The sequence below is a fragment of the Salminus brasiliensis genome, chromosome 18 (assembly GCF_030463535.1).
Source record: "Salminus brasiliensis chromosome 18, fSalBra1.hap2, whole genome shotgun sequence".
Classification (NCBI taxonomy): domain Eukaryota; kingdom Metazoa; phylum Chordata; class Actinopteri; order Characiformes; family Bryconidae; genus Salminus; species Salminus brasiliensis.
In genome coordinates this window covers 13,037,097-13,058,286 of record NC_132895.1, presented here as the reverse complement: position 1 = coordinate 13,058,286, position 21,190 = coordinate 13,037,097, and the positions used below count along the sequence as shown (strand labels likewise).

At 42.0% G+C, this 21,190-nt stretch overlaps 1 protein-coding gene across 1 annotated transcript; it reads left to right on the top strand.

The window, feature by feature from the left end:
* The first annotated feature begins 12,719 nt into the window (after nucleotides 1-12,719).
* Nucleotides 12,720-19,309, top strand: dusp4 (dual specificity phosphatase 4). Its single transcript, XM_072662687.1, has 4 exons — nucleotides 12,720-13,299; nucleotides 14,243-14,382; nucleotides 14,998-15,217; nucleotides 17,099-19,309. The coding sequence occupies exons 1-4, from the start codon at nucleotides 12,924-12,926 to the stop codon at nucleotides 17,476-17,478; spliced, it is 1,116 nt and encodes a 371-aa protein (XP_072518788.1). The 5' UTR covers nucleotides 12,720-12,923; the 3' UTR covers nucleotides 17,479-19,309.
* Nucleotides 19,310-21,190: the final 1,881 nt, after the last annotated feature.

The window sequence follows — 21,190 nt, the reverse complement described above, 5'->3', positions numbered from 1 at the left end:
CGATTCAGATTCTTTACAGTGAGTCTTGATTGAAACAGTGAGTCTGTGATTCACTTACATGCTATAACATCTCTTTGCTCCATAAGTGCTTCCTCCAAGGAGAAGGGGGTGCGTGAAACGGAACTCTTGAGGGCCGCACTCACCAACCACTTTACGTGACTACATCGTGCTGGACTGATGCTCTGTTGCTAAGCAGCGATAAAGCTTGAAATACATCCGTGAGTTAATGTGAGGAAGAAAACTTGGCACTTTTAGATCTTCCTGCACTGAAACAGGCTGTGCTGCTGTTCGCTGGCAGGGGTACAAAACCGGGGTCAAAGTGTGGAAAAGGGCTCAGATGCCTCTATTAGCTTTCACTGCTTGTGATTGCTGTCATCAGTTAATGTCCTCTTCTGCTTCACTGTGCCTGTATACCATATGTTTAGAGATTTGACAATAAAACCTTAAAACTGAGACAGACCATACAGGCATAGAGTTTTTCACTTTTTGACATAAGGTGAATCTGGCAGTGTTTCTTTACACTGTGTCAGTTTTATGATGTCTGGACCAATAGAAATGTGGCAAAATGTAAAATATAAATTATTTTTATATTAACTTCCATTAAAGATGGAGAAGTTTTTTTTTCTTCTCCTGTAAAGTTGCCAGTTGGAGACATATATATGTATACGTCGGTCTCAGTATTGAGATATAAAAGAGGAATGTCACACAAAAACCTTGTATCTCCAAAATGTTTCCAGGAGTAGGAAAAGCGTTCTTATTTTTCAATGGAAGTCAATATTAAAATATTTTATTCCTAGTCATTTTGGAGCATTTCTATTGCCTAATGTAATATTACCTATTGCAAAATGTAAAAATGTTCACAATGTAAAGAACAAGAGATTGTTCCAGATTTAAATCAATTAAAAAAGAGAAAAATGGCAAAAAGGGAGATGAAAGGTTTTTGCATGACAGCGATGATGTATTTGCCAAACATTTTGAAACATGCATCCTGCAGATTAGACGCTATTTGCTCAAGCAATCAATAAACTGAACAAACAAGGATGAAATGGAGTGACCAGCAGTCATGAATGGGGAGCCTTAGTCCGTTCTTGTTGGGTTGGCATGCCTTAATCGGTTTACACAACAGATTAAAGTGAAAGGGGTTTAAGTAAACTAGACGCACTCTTCCACTGCCGAGGATGACCCTGTTTTTTTAATAGCCTCCTTACACTTCAATATGAGTAATTATCCCTCTTACTCTGTTTCAGTTCAATTCAGACGCTCTAAGATTATTGGGCCTTATTCACCAACCGTTCTTAAGAAGAAGATTCTGGAAAAATTCAGGCATTGCCCAGTGTTTTCTTACTTGGGATTTGAGGACAAGGGGATCCATCATTATAAGAGCGATATGAAGAGAGTTATGAACAATTCTGCACAACTAATTTAAGAAGGTTCCCAGGAAGGTATTGTTGAATGGGGCTTGTTGTAATTTAGAATTAGGGCCAAAAGTGGTATTCATAAAGAATCTTTATTCAGAAGTGTGGTTTCTATCCTGAGTTACACTTACATACCAGAAATATCCATAATTCATGTATACATGACCATTTTATTCAACCTCTCTTTATCCCCTACAATTAACCAGGGTATTTTTTGTTACTGTGCCTTTAAGATTTATGTAAATACTGTATGCTATGCTCTGATTGGCTGCCTTGTATTGTGCCTCACTCAAAAAGTAGCAGAGGCTGAAACACTCCTTATAACTTCAGCCTGAATGGGTGGACGTGTGAATGCATTTCTTTAACAACACAAAAACGATCTATAGACCCTATGGACAGAGGAGTGAGCAAAACATTTAGAGACAGCATTTACATACTTATTTCATTTTCAAAAAAGTGTGGACATTTTAGCGTCCTATGATGGGCCATTTAAATTAGTAAGCAGGAAATAATGTGGAACCATGGATATTGGAAGCTCAGTCATATTGGATTGCCTGAAAATTTGGTCTTCTGCCCAACCCCCAGGTCATGTGAGCAGGGCAGAGGCATTATAGTTATGACAGCAGGTGGCTCCTCCAACCTCCCAATCTGGCCATCTTCCTACTCTGGTATTCTCAATGAGTAACAAGCATACATTAGTATTAAAGCAGCACAATATGACTGAAATTCCATATTGCTACACATTGTTGCACCCCACCCCCCAACAGAAAAAAAATGTATCTATATTTTTGCTGTTTTTAACTGGCCTGTGTTTTAACTTTGGCCTGTGTGAATCTGGTAGCTGTTCTTTACATTGTAACATGATGAATGGACCAATAGAAATGCTCCAAAATGCTTTGGAATGGAATATCTTTACATCGACGTCCTTTAGAAGTTAATAAGGTAAATTTGTAATTTTGGAGATTGTTCTGTGACAATGACAATATAGTGATAACAATATACACTGTACGTCCAATCAGTCCACTCATTGTTGACACAGGCATTCAATAGAATAGCCAATAGAATGGGACGCACTGGAAAAGCACCCCATTCTATTATTATATGATATTGCAACATTTTGACCAACATTGACAACAATAAGTAACATGATCTGATTGTTGCCATTGTTTGTATCGTACAGACTTATGGGTATATATGTAAGTATCATATATTGGGTGCTTGTTTCAGTTCCAGAGTCAGACGCTCTACCTACGTCTATTTTTCTGCCACACTAGGCCTATAATCCTTTGTATCTCATGAGCTTTGGAATAAAATGAGAATAGCAAAGAAACACATGAGCGTTGGTCGTGGGCTTATCGCGATTCGAGCATGTTTTCCCTCCTTTCTGTCACGTGTTGTGGCTCTTGTGCCCAGTCTGTGGGGAGCTAAGGCTGATGCAGAACTGGCACGGCTTCAACCTGGCCCACAGAGCTCCACGTGTGCCGGGGCTTCTCCTCCATTTCCTGTAGCTCTGGTCAGCGGCACTCACATGGCATTTGATATCATTTTTCCTCGTCCATCTGCTCCATAATCCTGTCACGTGCTGTGGTCTCTCTTGCAGCAACAGTGGTAGTGGCTCCCTCTCTCTCTCTCTCCTGGGTCGCCCGATGGGCTAGGATAATCCCCACTCATCCCCAGCAGGCCGTCTGAGCTACAGCGCTGTGCTACAAGTGGCAATAATGGCTACATGCACAAGAATATTACATGGGCAGAATTATCAGGCCAGAGGTTCATCCGCACCTCTGACCTCCATCCTGCCTGTGGATCCAAGATTTGCTTATACAAAACAGGGCGTTTTACATGGGCCGGATGTGGCATCCACATGATAGTGTGTGTGTGTGTGTGTCTGTGTGTGTGCATGGTGTCATATGACTTGAAGTAAATGAGGCAATGCTACTGCAGATCTGAGGAAGTCTAAAGGGAGCCACAATATTGTGGCCTATACACATTGTTTTGCATACTGTGAGAAATAGCTATGGATTCCGGTGCTGTGGTTGGGTGTCACAATAGTCAGAATAAGCCAGTAGCCACAGTTTCTATTTTTCTACTGGGAATATATCAAGAGTGAGACATTAATATGCCTCCTACCAGAGATATTACACACTGGAGGCATTAGGTTGTAAATGTGTTTTTGTTTTGTATTGTTGTTGCACACGTTAATGCAATTTTTTTCATCATTATATTTCAAGGTAAAGTGTAGCTATAGTAGGCGTGGATATGCAAAAATGACACTTTTTAAGTGCTGTAAAGTTTGTAAATGTAATTTACGTACCTGCATTGTCAGTTAACTTAAACAGTACAACAAACTTCATATTTATTGTATTTATTGTACTGTCCTGCATGTTGTCTGTGCTGTATTGTTTTTGTCTGTATTGTATTGTTTTTTGTTCTTGTTTTGTTCCATGTGGCACCTTGACTTATTTATTTCACATATTATAACTCGATCTTGCTGAAAGGCCCAACAAGCTTTACACATTAAATTATCCATGACTAAAGATTTACTCCATACATATCTGGGGTTGTTTACATGTTGAAGCTCATTGATTTGCTGAAAATATTTAATGATTTCTCTTTGCATTTGAAAGGTATCCTTTATATGAGTGGAATTTAAGCAGATGCTCTCACCTATTAATACTTGTGCACTACTACTATCACTACCATTACTACTACTATCAATACTACTACTACTAGTACTACTACTACTATCACTACTAATACATCTACTACTACTACAACAACTAATGCTACTATTACCTCTACTAATACTATTACTAGTCCTACTACTATCACTCCTAGTACTAGTACTACTACTTCCACAACTAATGCATCTAATACTACTACTGCTTTTACAACTACTGCTACTACTACCTCTAATACTGTCACTACTACTTTTACTTTTACTACTACCTCTACTACTGCTACAACCACTACTACATCAACTACTACTACAACTACTGCTACTTCTACTACTATCACTACTGCTACTAATACCACCACTACTGTTATTACTGCTGCTGCTGCTTCTACTACTATCACTGTCATTACTACTACTATTGCTGTTACTACTTCTATAGCTACTAATAATAATCATCATCATCATCATCAGGTATATAGCAGTATTGATATCCAAGGTCACTTTACAGTAGGGTGGACAGTAATAATACAATGTTTTCTGGTCTCTTCCCTTTATAGGTAAGATTCCCTTACTGCCACCCTCATAGGAGTCAGTGCTGATACATAAAAACACACAATACACAGAAAGGACAAGCTGTTATTGCTTCCTATTCAGCACACTCTCTTCTTCCCTGACTTCAAACACCAGACTTAAGCTACATTTACAAGGAACAAGACCCGCTTCCTCTGAACACATTATCCTGATAGGCAAGAATTGCTAACCCCATCACGTGGCACAGCCTGTGTTGGTTTATGTTTACTGCTGGTCACGGACACTTCATCAAACTGTGCGTGGGCTGCCCGTATGCTTCAGAGTGAGATTTTCCATGCCTGTTCCCTTCTCCTTAATGTAGCTACTGTGCACACCTGTGCACAGCAAGTCCTGATAAGGAATGAGGGCTTTGTTATGACAGTGTCCTGTTTGTTCTCATTCTTGTCCACTTGTGGCATCAAAATCACAAAGGGCTTCGTTTATTTTGACGGCTCAGCATAATTCTGATCTTCAGCACACATGTGCTCCAAATGCCTCCTTCCAGTGAAACAGGTGAGTCATGTTTTGGGATCAGAGTGGAGCGTGCTGCTGTCTTATTGCCTAACTGAGCAGGAACTGCCAAGTGCATGACTTCAGAGGGAGTGAATGACACTCCTTAGAACACATTTCACAGTAAGGGCCACAGCATGACTGAAGCACTAATCATCGGGAGGCAAAACACAATCAAGAACAAACGTGTGGGGAATGAGGGAGTGTTAGTGCTGACCTTTTGGTTTGTCATACTTAAATATTTAGCTTTCATGCCACATTCCTGATGCTTCAACTCGAAACTTCCATTTTCATTCCTAATATAAAAACTAAAAATGAAAGTTGTTGTTGTTGTTGTAGGTTTAGCTGAGTCAAGAGCCCCCCAATCCCTAACTCCCCCATCCCTAACTCCCCAACTCATCCCAAATGTATTGGATGGAGCACCATTACTCCAGAGATCACAGTTCCACTGCTCTACAGCTTAAACCCCACTCACACACACACACACACACACACACACACACACACACACACACACATACATTTACACACACGTCTGCACTCCCTGGTAATAAACAACAAATGCTGGAACATGGCTGGCCAAGTTGTACTTTTAACTGTCATAGGTCACTTATGAAGAGCATTTTCCCACAGTGCGTCACACTGCATTGGTCAGCGACTGCTACCAGATTCTAGCTTATGACTGGACGTCTAGGAAAACAGCTTTGTGACAGTAGGTGCACTGTTACAGCACCCCTCCATCCAGTCCTGGGAGAATTCAGGCACAGAGTTCAGCACCCAGCACAAATATGTCTCTGTGAGACAGAGCCAAGCAAGCATTTCTCAAGAGAAGAGAACGCCTATGCAACACCCCCCGCATCCCAACACCCACACCATAAACCCTCCTATACTTCTCACACACATTTTCTCACACGCGTAACGTTAGCGGAAGACACAGTTGGAGCTTTCATAATGGATTATGGATTTGGGGAAAGAGGAGAAAGGAGCACAGATAGGAAGAGGGGGATGTCAGCGGCTTTCATGTGTGAGTGGAAGGGAGGGGCCTGGGGGTGGGGAGGAGAGGAGGGAGGAACAGAGACAGACAGATTGCACGGTGTTTGGGAGAGACTGCTCTAATGAGGGCGACAGCACTGGATCCAGTGACTCATCCTTCATAGCCCAAAACCAAACCACTGTTTATCAGACCAGCAGGCTGAGAAGGAGAAGGAAAGGTGTTTTATGGATGCATGCATGGATTTGACTTGATCTACTATCTGGTTTGAATCAGAATCCGAACACTTGATACACCAATTAATACAAAATGTAGGATTTTGTCTCAGGTGCAAGTGTCAACATAAATTACTGTAAAATGTGTCCAATTACATCATAAAATGATAAATGGAAAAACTCTACAGTTAAGAATTATATGTACATATGTACAATATATATGTACAGTGTGTGCATGAATCTGCTGATGGTTAATTTCCTTGTACAGAACATTCAGTAACTCAAAACACTTAACAGAAATGAATAGAATACTGTTTCAGATTTATTTCTATTGTAAAAGTGTGTTTTAAGTCTTTTGGTTCATTTGTTCTTTTCTATGTCCTGGGAATTGTATCCATTATTATTATCATTGTTGTGGGTGGTGGTGGTAGAGTCAAATGAGTGGTGTACTGTTCCACTGTGCAGCATTGCTTGTGCAAACTAAATCTTTATAATAATAAAAAAAAAATTATTATTATTATTAGTAGTAGTACTAGTTAGTAGTAGGAGGAGGAGTTTTAGTATTGGTATTATAACACACATTGCCCTGTATAAGTGCATTGGATGCCATCCATTTAACTAAGCCTTAAAAGCTACATTGAGGAACCAAAGATAGTTCTTCTATAAAATCAAGTACCTTTTTCTGAGGTTTTGTCAAATCAGTGTGTTTTTAGATTTGCTGAAGATATTTGTACATTAAAAAAAATCCCAATACCTTATAATAGACGTCAACAAGTGGCTGTTTCAGCATCTGCCCATTTACTTCTATTGTGAATGTACTTCAAGATTATTGGCCTATTTGTTGTTTTCTAAGTCATGGGAATTGTGTCCCCCGTTATTATTATTATTATCATCATTATTGTTATTATTATTATTGTTGCTGTTGTTGTCACCCCAGTGTGCTGTTTCAGCATCTGGTACAGGAAATTGTATCCAAATGATCGTCCCTGGCAATGAAAAGATTCAGCAGACAGAGATTCCTTTGAAAAATGCTGCAGTACTCCTTTAAACATGTGAGTAAGATTCCACTTCTCAACACTGAATATATATGAATGAACTGGGGCAGCCTCCCCCTCCCCCTCCCCAAATACGCATACTCACACACACACACACACACATCAGATCACAGAGTGGTGGCGAGTCTGACGTCAAGTGCTCCACTGAAGGAAACCGCACCTCCCTGTGTATCGACAGCCACCACATCCTCTTGTGTTCAACCTCTTCGTACGCCGTCCCCCTGTTGCTATGACAGCTCAGATTTATCCATAGCCACTGTGAGAGCATTGTGCATTGCACACGTGCACTAGCTGCCTAGCTGCCATGGTTACAGGACACATGTCAGTTGGGCATAGCTTTGCCCTGCTATCGGTTATCACCAGTCCCTTCGCTCAGCGCCTCCCCCTGATACACACTCATCAACTCCAAACCCTTTCCACTTTGAAACATTCAGAGCCTAACATACATAATTCAGCAATTACCGCAATGCAACACTGTAAGGCAGGCCAACATCGTACCCTCAAAGCATGTAAAATGTCTAGACTAAATAGATGTTTAGCACATTTGTTGATGAGGCCTGCTGTCACACTGGGAGCCCGGGCATTTTTACACAAGGTAGAATGAAAGGAGGAGTGGTTTGCTGAACGGAAAACGGAAAAGCCTCCTCCTAAATGCTTCTCAAAGTCACCTTGACTTCACAGGTCTAATGAACCGAATAGCAATTATAAACCAAGCCTACAAAGCCTATAAAAATAAAACCTATTGGTCCCATGCCTAATACCAGGTGTTGAGCTGTGGATCAGTGGAACTGTGTTCTCTGAAACGATGATGGTGCTCCTTCCAATATTTTTGGGATGAGTTGGGATGGTTATCATCCAACATCCTGACTTCACTACGGCTCTTGTCACCGAATGCAATCAAATCCACAAAGCTATCCTCCAAAATCTAGTACAGTACAAGTGGACAGTATAGACAGTTACTCCAACAAAAGCAGAATAAACTCTTTTTAACACTCTTGATTTCTGAAAAGAAATGATGAATGAGCAGGTGTCCCAATACTTTTGTCCATCTAGTGTATATATTGATATCTGAGAGGTGATTAGATTTGACCTATATTTCAAACTTATATTTGATGTGGGATTTGTTGCACTCCGGATGAGCAGAGTGTTCCCAGTTGACAGACGTTGTTATCAAGTCTTGACGTCAGGTGACAAAATATCTAGGACAATGTCTAATGTCAACTTCAACTTCAAGTTTGACCTAGAAAAGTGACAACAGCTGACATTGTTATTTTATTGCTTTTAAATCCACGTCATTCTGAGGTTTGGTGACCAAAACCCAGCGTCAGTAAAACGTTAGAATTTTAACATCTACACAATGTTATATTCTAACATCGGTAGACTCTGATCAGTTGTTGTTTGGTTGTTGATATTAAATCGTGGTGTCAAACAGTTGGGTTTAGCCACCAACGCTATTTTCATTTTCAACTAAAATTCAATGTCTGTCTAATGTTAGAGTCTAATGTCTTTCTGGTGCCTGCTGGGTTTAGATGCTGTTTTACTATGTCCACACTTCGTCCATTTTATGTTTCCTATTTCAAGAGAAGAGCATCCGCAAACATACATGTAAAAAAGTGTGAAATATTGGCCTAAATTCCCGTATCAGGGCACCTATAGAACCAAGTACTAAAGTTATGCTCATTAACTCGTTACTAGCTGTCCTATCAAAATGCCCTGCACTCAAATATGCAAGGAAAAGGTTCACACCTTGTATTGCTTTACAGGAGCAGACGGTGTCACTGGACCAGAGAAGTGGGTCAGACAAAACACAGAGGAGCTTAAGTTCATTTAACATATAAATATACATGCACGCTATTCATTACAGCTGAATGGCAGCAGTTAATGGGGCACCTCTGGGGGTGTGCGAGAAGCACATGCATATTCCTCACTTACTCACTCACCATGAGCTGTCTGGAGAAGGGTGTGTCCTTATAATAACATTAACACCTCCTGTATATGGAGACACAGCCCTGTCTCTGCTGAGGCCCTGATGACAAAGCGCAATGCAAATTGAGGCCGGCCATGAATAAGCTTGTGTCAAATCATGCAAATGATGCAAATGTTCTGTACTGGACATCCGGACAGTTCACGGTAAAGCGTGCCTCAATTACCAATCCAAAGATAAAGAGTCCTGATAGAGAACAGAATACTCTGCTCCGCTCAAGAGGTGTCATTTTATTATTATTCGGAAAAGCCGTGTCCAATAACGAGATTAACGGCAGTCGAGCTGGAATAATAACGCTGAGCTAATTTATACTTTATTGAGGCGTTTTACAACCGAAATCCCTCATTTTGCTGCCTAAGAATGCCCAGACTGGGAGCAGCACAGCTTCCAGATTTTCCTAATGAAGAAGGAGCGCTGGTGTGGAGTCGTAGCGGGACGTAAAACAAAGCTCATGAGATAATATGTTTGCATTAGTCTTTGGCAAGGTGTTTCCATTCAACTCAACCTAATCCGTGGCCATTCCTCTTTGTTCTCCAAATTTAATTGGCCATTTGGAGAGGTCAGGCTGCTGCACTTCCTTGCACGGACTTCACCTCAGCCTTTTGAAGAGGTGGTGAAGCACACTTGCCGAAGAGCTGATTAAAATGTGAGATATTCTGGTCATCCAGAGCGTGCAGCAGGACACGAGTCAGGCTGGATCTGTTTGCACAGGATAGTCTAATCTTCTCATCCAAATGAGGTTTGTCAGAAGAGGCTGACCTGCTCTGCCTGATATCCGCTTCAGCTCCATTGTCATTTGCATTCGAAGCATTTCATTTATTGTTGTCTTTCATTCACAAGCCTGGTTCATCACTTTTGTTCCTTGACTAGCTCTGTGGATCTAAGGATTTAGTTAAGAGCATTATGAAACCATTACAGACAGTTGCTGATATCACAGTTCCTTTGAACACACACATACACACACACACACACACACTTATAATCCATTGTTTTCCTTTTAACATTACTATAGGCTATTGTTTAAAACGATACAATTTATCTAAGCCCAGTTCTTCCTTAACTGTTCTCACTGATCAACTATTCTGTCTCTCGCTCTCTCTCTCCTGGGGGTGAATGAAAAACAAAAGGAGGCATTTCAATCAAGCCAAAGAGGCCCTGGGGGACCCACACTGGTAGGATTCATAAATAAAGTAATAATTAACCCGCCAACAGCTTTTTTTTCTATTCAGCAAGAAAGCATGTCTTCATTTAGAGCATTGGGCAATACGGTGATGACAGAGATAGTTTAGCTCAGTAAAGCACACTCATTAGTGCATTTACAGCTCGAACAGTGGCTAACGTAAACCCACCAGTACACAAGTACTCAGTACAGATGAAACTGCTGTAGTTTGCTGACATCACTGTTTTGCTTTCACTTAACTACATGCAGCGTACACAGCGAGTGACTTGGTTATCTTGTTGGACTGTTTCGTAGGCAATGGAAACAAGCCATAAAACAAATGTAAACATTGCACAGGAGATGCAGACAGGGGTTAACACTTTTCAAACACCACAACAATGTCAGTAATTCAGACATTAGTGATTCAGTACTCAGTAAAAAAGTCAAATAGCAGCAGTAACTTCTGTTTCTGAATGAAGAGCGCAAACTCGTCTGCTTGCAACTTGCATTTTGATCCATGCGCCCCCTATACCACTGGTAGCATGGGACTCAGCAGTGTTCGTTGCTTGAACACTTGATAAAATGATATAGTTTTGAATGCACTAATCTCTGTGGGGTAAGGCACTGTTTTGATATAATATTAAGACTAGAAGTCAATTTCTAAAATTCTAGGCAGCCTAGATGCAATAAAAAGGAGCATTTAAGTACTAGCTAACAAAGTTTTGGCCTAAATTAATATTGTGACTCCACAGGAGTTTTTACATTGTGTTCACAGCAGTTGGCCGACACTCTTATCCAGAGTGACCTACATTCTGAATCATGTCCTACAAGTAGGACAATGTAGCATCAGGAGCCTTGGCCATTGGCGTGCCATGGTGGCCAGGGAATATCATAAAATGAGGTCTTAATTCAAACAATGTGTTAAATAAGCCTATGATTATGCTCGCTAAACAGTATCTAATGACATGGCTTAATGTTATACTGGTGAGGGAGGGCCATCTCAGCAGGAGGGACTGGTCACAACACTGCAATTTTACATACTAAAATTCAAAGAGCAAGGTCAATAGGTGGATAGAGCTTACATTGCCCTATATCTATCTATCTATCTATCTATCTATCTATATATATATATATATACATACGTACATATCATTAAGTATGCTAATGCTGCTAATGCTCATACCTACTTTGTTAATATAACATCTGTGATGCTGTTTACAACACTTATTATAATACCAATATTACTGCACACCAGACCTGGTTCACCTTAACATGCTGTATCTCAACATTCTGCACATCCTCCATTAACACACTAAACACCTAAGCTGTGCACTGTAAGCTCCACCTCTGCTTTCTGACCTACAGTTACTGCTCCAATTTGTATTTGCTGTATTTACTGTCTATGCACTATGTCTTGAACGCCTGCGTTTTGTCTACTGTCTTTGCACTATTGTCTTTTTTATCTATTTTTATCACTGGGCCGGAGAGATTAGCCCAGCAGTGTTTCGCTGTACATTTACAGTTATATGTATGGCATTTAGCAGAAGCTCTTATCCACAGCGCAGTCACTGCTCACTCTGAAAATATCCCTTGCTAGTTTGAATAGGCGTGAACCCAAAAGACACCTCAAGCTTAGATACTGCTATAACTGAATTTCATAAGATCTAAATAAGACAGGAGCTGTAGTGCACAACCCTGATTTGGTATAATGGCAATAAAGGTGAATTGAATATACTATTCTTGGCACATTTCCTTTTGGGAATTAACAGATTGTGAATTGTATATGAGTGTTTGAATATTAGAAGAATAAGCCGTGCTTAAAATACTGCCTCCGTTTGATAATTCGGATATGACAGGTATTAGGCGGCGGAGCTACTCGCTGATGGATCTTCATGAATGGAGAGGGTGTGTGTGTGTGTGTGTGTATGAGAGAGAGAGAGGAGAGAGAGAGAGAGAGAGAGAGAGAGAGAGAGAGAGAGAGAGAGAGAGAGAGAGAGAGACGGTTAATGAATGGTGCTAGTAGAAGACGTCATCTCCATTGTGACGTCGCGGCCCTTTTATGGCGCGGGCGCTGAGCTCCATTCATAAAACGGAAAGAGCGAAGAGCCCGCGGTAGTAATGCTCTCATGAGGATAACACACACACACACACACACACAGAGAGAGAGAGAGAGAGAGAGAGAGAGAGAGCACACCACCTCACCACCACAGCGCGCTACACAGTACACAAGCAACTCTGCACTTCGTCACGGGTCCATAAGAGCGATCTGAGTGGAGTTGTGGCTTGTCGCCGGCGGTGGCGGCAAAAAGAGAGAGAGAGAGAGAGACTACCCCAAAACAAAGCAGGAACCATGGTCACGATGGAGCAACTCTGCGAGATGGACTGCAGCGCTCTGAAAAGGCTCCTGAAGGACGACGGCGCCAAGTGCCTGCTGCTGGACTGCAGGTCCTTCCTGGCCTTCAGCGCCGGACACATCCGAGGTGCCGTGAACGTGCGCTGCAACACTATCGTCCGGAGGCGAGCCAAGGGCTCCGTGAGCCTGGACCAGATCCTGTCCGGCGACGACGAGGTGAAGTCCAGGCTAGTGTCCGGCCTCTACTCCGCCGTCATTCTGTACGACGAGCGGACGCCGGACGCGCACACGGTTAAAGAGGACAGCACGCTCACGCTGGTTTTGAACGCTCTGGGAAGGGACACGTTCAGGACAGAGGTCTTTCTGCTGAAAGGTAAAAGACAACAACAACAAACATTAGCTCATACGGGCATGTAAGGGCAGCCTAGCTGTTCGATTTATTGTGTTTGCGATTCGATTGTTGCGTCACAGTAGTCGAATTTAGGATATTCGAATATTCGAGTGCTTTTGTTGTTGTGAAAGTGTTGCCAGGGTGCTCATAGAAGCAGCTCCACAGTAATGATGTAATGCACAAAGCCCTGACTGGGTGTGCGCAGTTACTTAAGCATCTGGGAGCAACTACTGAACAGTGTGAGGTGCTTCACTTCCACAGTTCTAATGTGGGCAGTACTAAAATAATCTGTAGTGCTAATATATTCAGTTCTGTGTGTGTTTCATTCATTTTGTTTTATTTATTACACGCCATGGGCTTTAAAAATGAGCCTAATACACTCTTATGGCTTTGGCTGAGATCTAAAACCATCCCAGACTGTTTACCTCTTTTACATTAATAAGATACAAATAATAGCAGTGAATATTCTAGGTGGTAAATGGTGCGAATCTGTATCCTAAATGTTATGTTTTGCAAGTTCATTAAAAATGAATGTCGAATGTCACCAGTTACTAGCAGAACAGCAATAGTGTAATACTGTAAAGTTGTGTGCTCTCTCTCTCTCTCTCTCTCTCTCTCTCTCTCTCTCTCTCTCTCTCTCTCTATCTATCTATCTATCTATCTATCTATCTATATATATATATATATATATATATATAAAATGGATGCATATTTGCATGCCTCATATGACAAGCCATTTATTTTAGGTTCTAAAAATGGATATAATTAGGTGTTAACTCCTGCATATTCTTTTATCTCTCTTTACGAAGCTTTATTTATAATTTGTATAATAATAATTTATTTTAATTGATATATTATAATAATAAATGAATTAACACCTTGAAGGTTCACCGTCTTTTTTTTTGTTTTTTTTTGGCTATGACAGGTGGCTATGACAGATTTTGCTCTCAGTATCCAGACTACTGTCTAAAGAGCAGGACGCTGCCTATGCCCAGTGCCGTGTCGAGCACTCAGACCAGCGCAGAGTCCAGCTGCACCTCCTGCGGGACTCCCCAACACGACCAGGTAGGAGCATGCAGGCAGGGTTTTGAGGCCAGCCTAGATGGGTTGTGTCTAATGTTGAGTGTTTGTGTTGACTGCTGTCAGAAGCTTTTTCCCCTCCCTGGCTGATATCCTTTCTCCCTGCTCTTTTACTCATCGACCGTTTCCTGACATCGTTGTTTAAAAGCAGCCAGCAGTGACATAACACCAGACTACATCAATAGATCATTTCCGCTTCCGGAGAAGTGAACGAGATGATATTATGGCCTGTTTAAAACCGTACATCATCTCTCTCAGCATTTACGTGTAATAGAATTCCTGGCTAAGTGAGAGAAAATGAATTTGATATTTCCTGAACATGGGAAGTGGAGTGTAGGCTGGATTTTGGGAGGGGTGTTTTTCAATTAGATGAGGTTTAGCAGTGCTTCTTGGTGTGGCTTGCCTTTGGCATTTGTTAGGTATGAATTGACCTCTGAACATTTCGGGAAAAAAAAAGAAATTCACTAAATTGTTTCCTAATATATATGTATTTTCACAGAAATAATAGAAGCACATCTCACACAGAAAGGATGACACTTAATTTACTCAGAATCTGGATAAAGAAACTAAACCTTTTACTTGTTGTTGTTTACCTTACAGGGTGGACCCGTGGAAATCTTACCCTTCCTGTTTCTCGGCAGTGCCCTCCATGCCTCTAAAAAGGACATGTTGGATGGTATGGGGATTTCTGCTCTCCTGAATGTGTCTTCAAACTGTCCAAACCACTTCGAGGGGGCTTACCAGTACAAATGCATCCCGGTGGAGGATAACCATAAAGAGGACATCAGCTCCTGGTTCATCGAAGCCATTGAGTTCATAGGTACGCTCATTTGTTTGGTTTTAATCAAATCTAGCAGGCTTCCTTTCCTGGGATCTGGAATTTCACAGATGTTTCAGGTGCAAATGAACAGGGCAGGAACAGATTTGGGTACGGTGTTGAATTGTTGGTGAATTGGTCTCGCTGTGCATTGCTGCTTTTTTTTTACTGTGAATGGCTCAGCATTCATCAGTGATTAACAGACTCATCTGCATCACAGAACTCCTCATGTTTGTATCCCTCACACCTACTGTTTTAATCCATCATCCATTTCCACCAGCAGAGCATTTGCTGGCTGTGCATTCATTTAAAGGCCACTAATGGATAATGTATTATAGGCTGGTGCAATATTTAGACTAAGGACAGGTTTAGGTTTAATGCTCTCTGACGTTTTAGATGGAGGATAGACCTGTGCCGTGTGCTCTAAGGCAGCGTTTAGCGGGCTTGGATGTCTAGCGGTTCTGCTGCTGTTTGCATGGGTGGAACCCCCTCAGACAAGGATTTCCAAGGCTGTGGGTGGGGGATCCTTGAGATTTGACTGTAGTGCAGAACATCATCCGCAGTAAAACAGCACTCTAAAGTGGGCTTGCCGCATTTGAGAGATTTCTTAGGTGTGTGTGTGTGTGTGTGTGTGTGTGTGTGTGTGTGTGTGTGTGTGTGTGTGTGTGTGTGTGTGTGTGTGTGTGTGTGTGTGTGTGTGTGTGTGTGTGTGTGTGTGTGTGTGTGTGTGTGTGTGTGTGTGTGTGTGTGTGTGTGTGTGTGTGTGTGTGTGTGTGTGTGTGTGTGTGGTGGGCGGGGGGTGTAAGTGAATGTGTATGCCTGCGTCAGAGTGTGCAGCTAAGGGACCAGAGTCTGACTCATCCACCATTCGAGGGTACTCAGTTCCTTCAGATCTGTGTGTGTGTTAGAATATGCATCAAGCTTTATGTCAGTCTTTATACACTCAGTGGGGAAACTGAAGGTAGAGCCATTTTGAATGTATGTGAGCTGAAGAGTGTGTGATTGATTGATATTTGTTTGTCAGGAAGAATATAGGTACTCCTTTTCTTGTGTGTTGTCATCAAGTTCTACCTTCCTCATTAATTAGCAGCTCGTTAGTAATGGCTGGGCGTCGATGTTTACATGGTGCAGCGGGGTGCAAGGTGTGAAAGCCACCCCAGGCTGTGTGTTCTGGTCGGAGAGGTGCTGAAAGGCTCTGGTGGTCTGCTTCTGGGTGAATCGTTTAGTGTTTAGCATCTCTTAGTTATTAGCGCTAGTGGTGTCAAATACTTACATATTCAGATTCAGTATTTAATGATCTGACTATCCCTATGAATTACTTTATAGGAGGAAGGGAGGAAAATCGGACTTAACGTTCTGATAATGTAACTTAAAATACATCCATTACTAAGAAAATATTAAATGTGTAAAAGTGTAGGTGGATTTTTTTAAATGATGCACAAAAAATGCATTTCTAAAGTATTTTTTGTTTTTTTGTGTGGTATGTGTGTATTTTGGTTCATTTATAAAAGGGAAGAAAATCATAAAGAAAATATGAACTACATAATGTCAGTGTTTGTTCCCCCCCTTTTAATGAATGCATTCAGCTACTTTAAGTTGCACCCACACACAGCTTTGAGTGTTCTCTGGAATGATGGAGCTCCATCCAATACTTTGGGGACGAGGTGGGGTGGTGATCATCTAGCATCCTGACCTCACTACCACTCTTATTGTTAAAAGCTTTCTCTGGACTGTAGAGACAGAGATAAAAGCAGAATAAACCTTTTTTTAAATAAAAGGATCCCAGTACTTTTGTCTATTTATAGTATATATGACCTTCCTAACCTTCAATTTACTGAAAAACTGTTATACAAATGATCTAACCTCATCCCCCTCTTCCTCCAGACTCTGTGAAAGATTCGAACGGACGCGTGCTGGTGCACTGTCAGGCGGGTATCTCCCGCTCGGCCACCATCTGCCTGGCGTACTTGATGAAGAAGAAGCGCGTACGCCTGGAGGAGGCCTTCGAGTTCGTCAAGCAGCGGCGTAGCATCATCTCTCCCAACTTTAGCTTCATGGGCCAGCTGCTGCAGTTCGAGTCACAGGTGCTGGCCACCTCATGTGCTGTGGAGGCCGCCAGTCCCTCGGCAACTCTGGGCCCAAAGTCTTCCACCTCTCCGAACTCACCCTACATCTTTAGCTTCCCTGTGTCTGTGGTGCCTCATGGACAGTCCAGCAGCCTCTCGTACATGCAGAGTCCCATCACCACCTCGCCGAGCTGCTGATAAAACGCTCCGGCCAGCAGTACCTCCAGACTGTGTACCAGGAGAGCTGTACCAAGGCCTCGTTTACTAGCACTGCGAAGGATACTTGTTCACATGGGTCTTTGGGCATCCATCTGCGTGGGGGGGGGTTGGGGGGTCAGACTGAGAGAACCTTCCTGCCTGGAAGAACAGAACTTGGTCGGTTCTACGCCCAAAAGAATAAGATCTTCTAGGCTTCAAGGTTCATTTAATTGATGCAGGGAGGTGTATGATGTCCCTCCGAATATGAACATGGACAGGAATATGAGAAAGAAGGTTCAACATCCCCTCAAAGCAGTGCATCTTTTGTAGGTTACCTGAGGGTTCTTCCAAAGCCCTGCTGGGTTTATTAAGCTGAGTTGGCTGAGAGTTTTGGGGTCTGGGACGTGTGTCCACTTTCCTCCCTATTTTTTTTTTTCTCCCTCCTTCCCCTCCTTCCCCTCTCTCTGCCTGACAGAGAGCAGGAGGCCCTTCAGCCCGGACAGGACTCTCCAGGCTTTCCATTCACCCCCCTCCCTCCCCAAACCAACCGGAAAGAGGACTGGTAGAAAGACTGAGCTCCCTCAACAGAGATTGAGATGGACCTGCTGGAGCTCTTGGACAGGGGCTTCATGCAGTACATGTCTTTCATTTAGAGTTTGTTCTTTGTTTGTTTGTTTATTTGTTTGTTTTTGGTCAGTGCCTTGCACAGAGAAAGTACAGGACATCTGCGGGCTCCTCGGGGCAACTGTCCTGCGCATTGCCTTTCCCCCGTAGGGTCAGATACTACTCGAAGGCAGACTCACAGGCAAATATTGCGAAACGACGAAAGCATTTTGATCTGCAATACAGACGTGTTCTACCATCGGTTTCTCTCACAAAACTAGAGCAATAACTTCTCCCTGCCTCTTCCCAGTTGCCACCAAAGCACTGTCGCGTATTCAACGTCCGTCACATTGTATGATCGTGCTTTCTATGGGTTTTTCTGTATCTGATTTCATAGGCTCATTTGTACAGTAGCAGACCCAGCCATTATTTCTGCTGAATGCCTTACAGATAATGACTGTGGAATTCTCCAGTACAGAATGTTAGTTATTTTTTGTTTGTTTTTTTTTTTGTTGTTTTTTTATCAAAAACTATTACGGTACAGGTGATGTGTGGAGGGCACCCAGATTTTTAATAGGCCACTTGTCTAGACACTGTAACTTTACTTTTGTATGTAGGAACGGCCCTGTGACGGAAACACTGAGCCACCTACATGTAAGACTACACTGGAGATAGTGTGAAGGTTGAGATGCCCACGGTTCAAGGCCTTCACTTGAGTCTGTTTTTGCTTTACGGCCCACGCACACACACACACACACACACACACACACACACTCTCTCTAATGTTAAGACGCAGCTCTGTAAGAGAATCTGCAGCGGAAGGCCTGAGCTTGCCTTGAAGAATGAAGTTTATTGCAACATTTCAGATGAGGTTTCAGATGCTTCCCCGCCTCCTCCTTCCTTTCCTGATGAATGTGGGCACCTTTTTCTAGAGCACTTTTAAGGGATGCAATATTGTATTACACGTTGAGGTTTGATTTTGCACACAACTGAAGTAGCGACAGCTGATTACTGTGCATTTGTTACACCCGGTAGAGCTTTACTTTTTGTGTGTGTGTAAATGAGACGGTCTGTCACCAATCACTGATGAATGCAATACTTTTTACTGTACCTTGTCGACTGAAATGTTTAGCCCATGGCAATATCATTCTGAAGGGTTCAATTTTTAAAACCTTACCTGTTTTGTTGTATATGTATTTTATTTATTCCTTGATTTCCATTGTTAAATATAACAGCGTTCTTTAATGAAAGTCTGGTGTGCTTCTTTTAAGATGACCAATTTCCAATGGCAAAATATAATAGAGTCTCCTATAAAATCAACTGTGTTTAATGTTATCATACGTTTTAAGGCTTGGCTTATGAAAATTGAGTCAGACACTACATAACCAGTAGGTGGGCAATCTCCAGCACAAGTGGCTACAAGAACATTTCGGGTGGGTAGGAGAGAGATGAGGAGACCCCGGTGAGACTTAGTAAAATGAACAATTGGAATGATGGGCAAATTATAAATTATATAATAATAAAATAAAGGAAATCTAGAATCAGTTTGGAAATTGAGTTCCTGCAAGATTCTCAGTGCAAAATCAAAGTCTGTGTAAAAACTCCAACTTCTATTAACTGTGCAGCAAACAGCGCCCTCTTGTGCTGTCATTGCATAAAGGTGCTGTGAAGGGTTCTCTGAACCATAGAAGAACCATGTTAGTAAGTAACAGAAGTGTGTGTGTGTGTGTGTGTGTAGAACCTTCACAGAAAATGAAGATTCTTCAGATCTTTATATGTTTCCTCAAATCAAATTAAAATCAAACCTTTAGTCAGACTATTAAATCAAACTTGGTGTTAAAGCTACACGGGTAGAACTGGTAGTGAAATCAATGGTCGACTAGTTATAATATAAAAACACGGTGAAGGCGGGTAGGTAGGCAGGCGGGTGGGCGGTGGTTGTGGTGGTCCAGGGGACCAAGGCGGTGTCACTATGATCAGAGGATCGCACAGGTTCGAGTCCCAGTCGTGCTGCTGGCCATCAGCAGCTGAAAGAGCACAACTGGCTGTGCTCTCAGTCTTTGCAAAAACTGAGTGATGACTGATCATCTTTAGATGTGTAAGAGCCTTTAATCTTTCTTTAATTAGTATTAGTAATTAGTATCTTCCAGTGTTTGATTGATGTTTAGTAATTAGACATTAAGATGTTAGGGCACTTTTAGACAGTTTACTAGGTGGATGGCTGGCCTACCTCCATTAGCTGTGCAGAAAACCTTACTCAGACTATGATTGAGCAAAGACTGTAATAAATAATTATACCCCACACACACACACACACACACACCTGTGTTACTAACATGGTTCTTCACTCGGCCCTGCTCTCTCCTCACCTCCAGTTTAAGCGCGCTGGTTTCAGTAATTGGTGGTAGATGTACAGTTTATCCACGAAACTGGTGAATTGCTCAAGTCTATAAACGCTGACCATTCAGATCTCAGCCCACTGAAAGCCCACTGAAAGCCCAGCACTCCCACCGGTCAGCTCTGTGCAGGTGTCTTTCAGTGGGAAAGCTGACGGTCACTGAGGTGAACAGAACTGCTGTGCGGACCATGGCCTGATTCAGCTCTCAGTGTAGCCATCAGAGCCGCCTCCGATTCACACACCTGACACTTCTACTTCGGACCGGACCGGACCGGACCGGACAGATATCGACGGTAATCTGGGCTTCAGAAAGGTAGAGGCTGAAGGACCCATCAGCTGTCCAGTTAAACACTGAGATACAGCAGGAAGGGTCAGACACGGCCTCGGTCATCCAACACAGTTAAATGTAAAGCACCTGTGATTTCAGTCAGATTACAGAACCGAAGCTTAGCTCAGTTTGTTTTTTTACAAGAACCGATTCTTCTACTGATTCAGATTCACTAACATCAGCGCGTGCGGTTAGCTGTCTGATTAGAAACTGTAAGATTAAAAAGTTACATTAAAAAAGTAAAAAAAAAAGTAAAAAAAAAAATATATATTGTATATATATAAATAATCAACGACACCGTTTGGAAAAATGGTTTTTTTACATTACATTATTTTACAGATGTAGGGAGTAATAGTAAAATGATTACGTGACTAATACTCAAG